This window comes from Pelophylax lessonae (genome assembly GCF_965119305.1).
Source record: "Pelophylax lessonae genome assembly, chromosome: 7".
In the NCBI taxonomy this organism is placed as follows: domain Eukaryota; kingdom Metazoa; phylum Chordata; class Amphibia; order Anura; family Ranidae; genus Pelophylax; species Pelophylax lessonae.
This window is the reverse complement of record NC_138774.1, coordinates 84,891,314-84,900,184: the sequence shown is the minus strand read 5'-3', so window position 1 is coordinate 84,900,184 and position 8,871 is coordinate 84,891,314. Positions and strand designations below refer to the sequence as shown.

The 8,871-nt window shown below is 42.0% G+C and overlaps 1 protein-coding gene across 1 annotated transcript in view; it reads right to left on the bottom strand.

The window, feature by feature from the left end:
- Positions 1-497: 497 nt before the first annotated feature.
- The window catches only part of TIMM50 (translocase of inner mitochondrial membrane 50), a 74,655-nt gene continuing 66,281 nt past the window's right edge, over positions 498-8,871 (bottom strand). Inside the window, exons 9-11 of the mRNA XM_082262505.1 lie at positions 7,070-7,226; positions 4,975-5,081; positions 498-766 (exon numbers count right to left, since the gene is read on the bottom strand). Of these exons, the coding sequence (XP_082118631.1) occupies positions 662-766; positions 4,975-5,081; positions 7,070-7,226 (369 nt within the window). The 3' untranslated portion in view covers positions 498-661. The remainder of the gene's footprint in view (positions 767-4,974; positions 5,082-7,069; positions 7,227-8,871) is intronic.

The following is an 8,871-nucleotide window of genomic DNA, read 5'->3' as shown; positions in this document are numbered from 1 at the left end:
TCGAATAGTTGTTTCAGCCCTAAAAAAATCATAGAAAATATGTTGCCTAAAAAAAAAAAAAAAAAAAAAAAATTGGACCACCAAAAACCCTACATCCCAAATGTTCCAAAATTTTAGGTATGAGCATGTGGTAAATGGTTGAGTATTCTGTGCACAAGTGCTTAGCGCAGGCCTCCATTCACACATGCGTTTAGCCATGCTGCGAACACCAACGGCAAGAATCTACTGCATCCCAAAAGTGCATCCAGCTATCAACACCACAGGCAAACGCTGGCTCTGTGAACAGTCAGGAATAGCTGCAGCCGCCAACAGCTTGTCATTGCAATGTACGGGCTCAGCGGCCACAGCTTTGAACATGCAGCTGTCAATTCTAGCCACAGAAACAAGTATATTCTTGCCACTGGAATTTGCACTGTGGCTAAACGCTCGTGTGAATGGACCTAAATGTGTGCAAAGGACACCTATTACTGGATGTGGTGTAGAAAGGATTCCCAGAATAAGTCTACAAAAAGAAAAGTTTTATTAATATATTAACACAAACACATATCCAGCGTGAAGTTGACTATGTCCCCTCTCACTATATATACAAGGTGTGTGGGGCTGGTCACAGTTGTCAGTCTTCATGCTGCTAAGCAGGGGAATGCTGGGGATGGCAAAGAGGTCATTGCTGTTTGGAGCGAGGCCAAAACCGGCTGGTGATTGATCCCAAAGAAATATTCTGCCTCTTACTGAGCTGTGACAACTCTGCAAGTCTTTGCTGCTCCTCCTGGGAATGGAAGATGAAGAAGTAGAAAACATTAGAATAATGCAGTTATTTACAATGTAGAACAGGGGTGTCAAACTCCATTTCATTGCGGGATGCTTGCGCGGTTTGGTTGCCCTTAAAGGGCCAGTTGCATTGGAGGTGCGCTACATGCAGAGTGTAGGGTTTAGGGGTGCGCTCCAGGCAGAGTGTAGGGTTTAGGGGTGCGTTTCAGGCAGCGTAGGGTTTAGGGGTATGCCATTTATAGTGTGCAACCCCAATCCCCCCTCTCCTACCTGGCCTGGCTCGAGTAACGCCCTGTGTAGGCGGCAATTTCTCCTACCCAAGTATTCGGCTCAGTTAAACCCCCGTGTAGCCACTGCTTTGTAGGGATATCATTCTGGCTCTCAGTTTCTGGAGAGGTGTTACAACCGGAACAGAAAGCAAAGCTGTTCCTTGTAAAACACAGAAAGCGTCTGTGTATGTGTATATACACACACACATACATGTTATATATATATATATATATATATATATATATATATATATATATATATATATATATACACACACACACACATACACATATATCTACCTTCTCACACTTAAAAGGGTGATTTTGTAAATGTCCATTGGCACAATCAAGGTGCAGAGCAGGCATGGATGGAAATCTGACGCAGTGCCTGTATTTTCAATGTGCTACTCCAGATCACCTGAGTCAAGTATTTTCTCCACTTAAGACAGACTGGGGACCTGGACAACATACAGGACATCCGTAAAGTATTCACAGTGCTTCACTTTTTTTTCCAAATTTTGTTATGATACAGCCCTATTCCAAAATGGAAATGTATTATTTTCCTCAAAATTCTACAAACAATACCCCATAATAACAACGTGAAAGAAGTTTGTTTGAAATCTTTGAAAATGTATTAAAAATAAAAAACCGAAAAAAAATCACATGTAAAAAAGTATTCACAGCCTTTGCCATGACACTCAAAATTAAGCTCAGATGCATCATGTATCCACTGATCATGCTTGAGATGTTTCTACAACTTGATTGGAGTCCACCTGTGGTAAATTCAGTTGATTGGACATGATTTTGAAAGCCACACAACTGTCTATATAAAAGGTCCCACAGTCAACAGTGCATGTCAGGGCACAAACCAAACCATGAAGTCCAAGGAATTGTCTGTAGACCTCAGACACAGTATTGTGTCGAGGCACAGATCTGGGGAATGGTACAGAAATATTTCTGCAGCATTGAAGGTCCCAATGAGCACAGTGGCCTCCATCATCTGTAAATAGAAGAAGTTTGGAACCACCAGGACTCTTCCTAGAGTGAGCCGCCCAGCCAAACTAAGCTATCGGGAGGAGAAGGACCTTAGTCAGGGAGGGGACCAAGAACCCCATGGTCACTGACAGAGCTCCAGCCTTTCTCTGTGGAGAGAGGAGACCCTTCCTTAAGAACAACAACCATCTCTGCAGCACTCCAACAATCTGGCCTGTATGGTAAAATGGCCAGATGGAAGCCACTCCTCAGTAAAAAGGCACACGACAGCCTGCCCGGAGTTTGCCAAAAGCCACCTGAAGGACTCTCAGACCATGAGAAACAAAATTCTCTAGTCTGATAAAAAATGCAACTCTTTGGCCTGAATGGCAAGCATCATGTCTGGAGGAAACTAGGCACTGCTCATCTCTGTTTGTGAAATCTCAGTCGGGACATCCTATGCAGACACCGGAAGTACTTTTACCATTGCACACAAGTGCGGAAGTGACGATGGGAGCCATCTCCTATCTCAGTTGATGCCCGTATTGGGAGGAAACGTGTCAGAGAGGAGGCGCCGCATCGTCCCACACATCGCCGCGGTCTGCACTGCAGGCGGCTGCGGACTATAGGAACCTGTCGGAAGCCATCCATGGTGTCTTATACTTGATGCTAATGTAAGTGTACTCTATTTTACCTAATAAATTGGTCTGAGGATAATGCACTATTAGCTGCTTTTGTCCTATATGTTACACTACGAGGATCAGTAACAGCCATAGACTTGCCAGGGGTACCGGTTCATCTTCATATCTGGATGATAGGAGGGAACCCACTTCCAGCCAGGAAATATCTTAAGTCCTCACAGTTCATTTATCCGGTAAGAGGCTTACCCTCCCCCCCTCCCTGATAAGGAAGGTGCGGGAAGACATTTTCTTTTCCCTCTTCCCAGCATGCGATTTCCCAATTTGGATCTGGTTACACATATGACCTTTTTATTTTCAACTCTGGTAAGAAGCTAATCCACATTGGTGGTGGGATATCAAGCACTTCCAGTTGTCTTGGGACTATCACTTGGAACATGTTCTGTTTGTTTTTTTGGTCACGGACACTTTTACTTGGACTTTGCACCTTTTGCACAGCTGTACCGTTTATAGTTTGGTACGCTTTGGTTTATATGTATCATGGATATTGGTTGTCTTAATCAGACTTTGTTATTCACATTGTTGTGTTTTTTTGCACTGTGGTCATATTATCCTATTTAGGAGATATATACCTCACTTAATACAGCACATGCCCATTGGTTTTTGATTTAACCTTTGCAGTTTGTTCTATTTTAGTAGAACCTCCTCACATATGTTTAGCGCACCCGCTTTATTTACTTCATCCCATTATTCCTTATTTTGGATCTAAGGTTGCAGCTTCACAAACAATTTCTCATCAGCGCACTTTTTCACACCCTTCACATACACTGCTCATCACCTGGCCAATGCCACCCCTACGGTGGTGACAGCGTCATGTTGTGGGGATGTTTTTCGATGGCAGGAACTGGGAGACTAGTCAGGATCAAGGGAAAGATGAATGCAGCAATGTACAGAGACATCCTTGATAAAAAAAAATCTGCTCCAGAGCGCTCTGGACCTCAGACTGGGGCGAAGGTACATCTTTCAACAGGACAAAGAGGCTAAGCACACAGCCAAGTGGACAACTCTGGGAATGTTGTTGAGTGCCCCATCCAGAGCCCAGAATTGAACCCGACTGAACATCTCTGGAGAGATCTGAAAATGGCTGTGCACTGACGCTCCCCATCCAACCTGAGGGAGCTTGAAAGGTTCTGCAAAGAAGAATGTGAGAAATTGCCCAAAAATGTGTGTGCCAAGCTTGTAGCATCATACTCAAAAAGACTTGAGGCTGTAATTGGCGCCAAAGGTGCTTCAACAAAGTATTGAGAAAAGGCTGTGAATACTTCTGTACATAGGATTTTTTTTTCATTTTTTTTTATTTTTAATACATTTGCAGATATTTCAAACAAATTCTTTCACGTTGTCTTTATGGGGTAATGTCTGTAGAATTTTGGAGGAAAAAAAATTTAATTTAATCTATTTTGGAATAAGGCTCCAACATAACAAAAATGTGGAAAAAGTAAGCGCTGTGAATACTTTCCGGATGCACTGTAGCAGATTTTGCTCCCCTGACCCTCTGATTGACATTGGTAAGGATTGACATATCAGAAAAACCGCCCCATTTGCACTGTCTGATCTGGATGTAGACCCCAACGTCCTTTCTTATGAAGTGACAGGTGGGTACATAGCTTTGACCAATTGCTCTATCCTGCTGGTTTACTGCAGCAGCATAAAGAGTGCAGCCATACCCGCTGGAATCCACCATATCCAAGGCTCCTGCCTAGATTGAGCCCGAGTTCTGTGTAAAATATAATAAAAGGTTGTTTATTTTAGATATACAGTAAACCCTCGCTCCATCGCGGTTCAGTTTTTGCGGTCCCGGTATATTGCGTTTTTTTGTAATGTTATTTTACTATATAAATCATATAAATCATTAAAAATGAAATATTTTTGTGTTTTCCATAGCTCTTGATATGTCAGTCAGTATCTTTTATGTGTTTAAATGAGTTTCTATTGTTTTAAAAGTGTGTTTAAAGACCTTAAAATGCTTTTACACGTACAGTGACAGTAAAAAAAAAACATGCCTACAATGCATTTTAATAGGGTTTTTCCATTTAGCGGATTTTCACTTTTCGCGGCTGGGTCCGGAACGTAACCCCCGCAATGGAGGGGGGTTTACTGTATTTAGTTTTTGGCTGGTGGGTGACAGGGATTTTGAGGAGCGCACAGGCTCCAATTACATTTTAGTAAATAGGATGAGGTCTTATGCCAAGGTTATTATACAAAAAGGCAACCCTTTGCATTGCATTTGTAAAACAGGAATTGAATACCTATAGTTTTTCAGTTACCTGCTCCAACTGAGTCTGTCTGCGTTTAAAAGCGTCTAAAGGATCCTCCTCCAAAGAGTAATTTTCTAGGACACTACGGACATCACTGACACCGCTCATTGCAACAGCTGTAAGAAAGGAACATAAAAAGACACTGCAATTCAGAACATCTAATACAAATGTTACCTTATGTGGCTATTAACAGTAACACAGCTTGGTTTGTATGAACAGAAATAACAAAAAACTTACAGATAAAAATCCTCAGAGTATATCATGTTCCTGTTCTTGGTAGAGATTAGGTGAAATTTAGTTGAAAGATTGCAAAACTTTTTGTGGCACACTCAATTTTACCTATCTTCTCTAATAAAGACATAATGCTCTATAGAAGTGACTTCTCATTGCTCATTAGTAATTACACTGATGGAAGCAGTATAGCAGCTGTATAACAAGCCCTCACTGTGCTCTGAAGCTGGGGGGCGTCACAATGGAGCTGGGCCATGGAAACAATAATCGTGCTTTCTTCTGTACACTTGGGAGGATAATTTCCTTAACAAAGCCTGAAGCCAGAGAAAGGTTAGGTCAGGGGTGGTGCTGGATCTGAGGAACCTATTAGGTCCAGTTGATGTAAAGAGCTGTAGGTTTGTTAGAGTTAATATAAAACCCTCACCTTGTAAAATAACACACTCAGTTTAAAATAGAAATGAAAGGCAAAACATTTGTGTATAGATATAAAAAAAGGGAAACAAAAGCTGTACATATATATTTTTTTTTATACGTAATCACAGTCCCTCGGTTCTCAGCTGCATAAGAGCTGGGGGAGCAGAAACAGCAGGACACTGATGTTCCCAGTAAATGGCTATGGGGGTTTGGTGTCAGCAGAAGTCCGATCATTGGAGGAGAGCAGACGGAGTTCCCAGAACAGCCAGAAAATGGACCATGCTGTTCTCTCATATCTAGTGTTGTCAGTTTTTATTAGGAAAGCAGGAGGGTCTGGCAGAAACACCAGAGATTTCACACAAAGGAAACAATGCAAAGAAGACAGGAGACTTTTTCACACAAATACATAGTACAGCAGGCACATATCGGGAATATAAAATGCTGCATTTATACATTCTTTAGGACTGCTCCCAAACCAGGGATTCCTTCTACTCACTGAGGAACCCTGGGCAAAAACTTGAGGTGAAGAATAAACGAGAGTGCCAATACAAATCGTTAAGGTTGTTGTGTGTAAATGATGGATCTTTTACTATTCATGGAAATTCAATGTAATTCAGTGGTAACCGAATCCTCCTTAAGGCTTGGAAGTGCAGGAGAGTGATTGATTCACAAGAGGGAAAGTGCAGCCGCTACAACTAGTATGGTGCCTGAATGTCTGTTAAAAGTCCAAATAAAACTTTGAGGCAGCTATCCAGTGAATGACATGTACAGTATATTGACATATAAATGCTGTGCACTGGACCTATAAAAACCCCACAGTAGAAGTTCTACCACTTTATTCAAAAACAAGGTCTTGTTATATTCAACCTAACGGTAACTAACCTAACGAGTGGCAGCAGTCTCACCACCAAATGTAATCAGCAGGAAAGCGGCCTGTCTGTGGCCCCCCAATAAATGCCTCATATTAGGCACAGCACATTTATCATTCACTGGTACAGACTAAAGCAGAACTATAGGCAAAACGTTTTTTTTTTTCCATTTTGGATAGAGTAAGGAAGGGTTATAACCCGTCAGATTTGTTTTTCTCCCCATCGGTAGCCCATTGCAGAGATTTGCCTGCACCTCCTGTCCCATAGCCAAGCAGGAGCCGAGAGGAAATTCCTGCAAATTAAGGGAATTCCTTGGGGACCCCCAGGTTACCAGAACTAGTGTCCCCATTGGAAGATTTTCCTCTATTGCCTTTCTGGGGACAACCCAAAATTTGGGATTTTCTTTTACTTTCTATGATAATGGTAAACAGGACAAATTGAGAGGATGAATCTCCCTAATGGAGGCATAGACAGCAATAAAAAATGACTGATGTTCTAATCCATCTCCACTCTATCCAAAATAATAATAATAAAAAAAAAGAAGTTTTGCCTTTAGTTTTACTTTAACCCCTTAGCCTTGAGATACTCACTCTTCAGGAAAGCAGTAAGATCGTAGAGCCCTCGGTCCTCCGAGCTGCCATCCCATTTCTTTATGGCCAGGCCATTGTAGGGCTGCAGTTTAAAAGCTGCTCTGTTACAGTCCACAATCACAACACGTGCCGGGTCTCTGTTCAGACAGGAGATGTCCTAGATACAAATATACAACATTACACAGAACATCTAAGTGAAGAGAAATGAGATAACAGAAATACAGATTATCTACACCAGGATGTAAACAGACTAAAAATTTAGCTGTAACCAACAAAGATATCTGTAAAGAGCAAAGTGTAAAGCCTGGTACACACCAAGTATATTTTCATTAAACCCACCAGGCAAACGGGGGGGGGGGGGGGGGGGGGATGGAGGCACTCGGGAGGTGATCCTGTACTAACAATCCGATGTTCGTACCGCAATCTCCCCCGCTGAGCTATTGTGTTCTGACAGGACGACAACCCCCAATCCCCCCCCCTTTTTTTTTTTTTACTGTCCCCAATCCATCTGCTGATAGTAGAGCCCTAAGAGGCACTCTGCGCATGCTCAGTTTGGTGTGCAATTGCAAGAGAGGGTTTTTTTTTTTTTTTTTTTCGGTGCAGGTGGTCAGCAGAGGGCCAATCAACACTGACCAGACAGAGGGTTAGGGGATTCAGGCTCATAGGACAGTCAGAGGATAAGGAAAACTCCCCCCTACAAGCTTTATCCAGTGCTCATCCGGAAACTGATAGATGTCACAAGACTGCCATATACTTTTGATTAGAAAAGGTATTTAGCTGTTTATATTTTCAAAAACTATTGCATTTCCATGTTCTGTGTACTGCGGGAGACCAGATATAGTGAATACAGGGTCCTGGGTTTAGTAACACTTTAAGGTACACTAACCAAACCAGCTGTTGTGGGTTCCCACATTTTCTGCATCATCATAATCACTGCTCTCCACATTGCCCTATAGAGGACTACGTCAAAGACTGTGTCAATACATAACATTATCATTTAAAAAAAATGGAATTAGTCATATACTCTGCAGGTATAGCAACACACTATTACTATAGCTTCATGCTGTATACACTATGCCTTTTATCCCTTGGTGGGCCACTAAAGATTCTGCTGGCCAAGGCTCATCTGGGGATAAGTGCCCCTCACCCCATCTTTAAAATAAGGCAGAGAGAGTGCCTCCCACACTTCACTTGATAAGCTTAAACAGGGAAGGGTAGCCTGAAACGACCATTCAGGTTTAAGAAAAAGCTGCTACCTAAGAGTAGTTGAATCATGCCTGCAAGTGTTCAAGGGTCATTCATTTTCAATGGCACCTAAATGTGGTACGGTTTTGCTGTTATACATTGCATGGCAGATGCAGCAAACTGCAACGCATTAAGCTTGTCGCCTTTTTGGGCAACAAGCTTTGCGCGTTGCAGTTTGTAGCCATAGTCGCAGCAAAACCGCACCACGTTTTGGGAGCCATTGAACATAAATGGTACCTTAACATACAATTTGCCATTGAAGTGCGATTTTAGATCAATAGCAGAAACGCGATTCTAGCTGAGTCCCAAAACCCCAAATGTGAATGGATTTTCCCATCCACACTAGCAAGATGGATGCAGAAATGTCCCTCAAATTGGAAAGATACTCTCTTTTAGTTCCCATTTAGTCTAGAGGACAGGAAATTAGGGAAATCTCCCTAATAGGATGAACAAAAAAAAAAAACTGACAGTAAAATCACCTTTACCCTTTCCAAAATGAACAGCAGTTCCCCTTTAGTTATACTTTAAATAGCCTTTGTCTTCATCAGAACTGATAT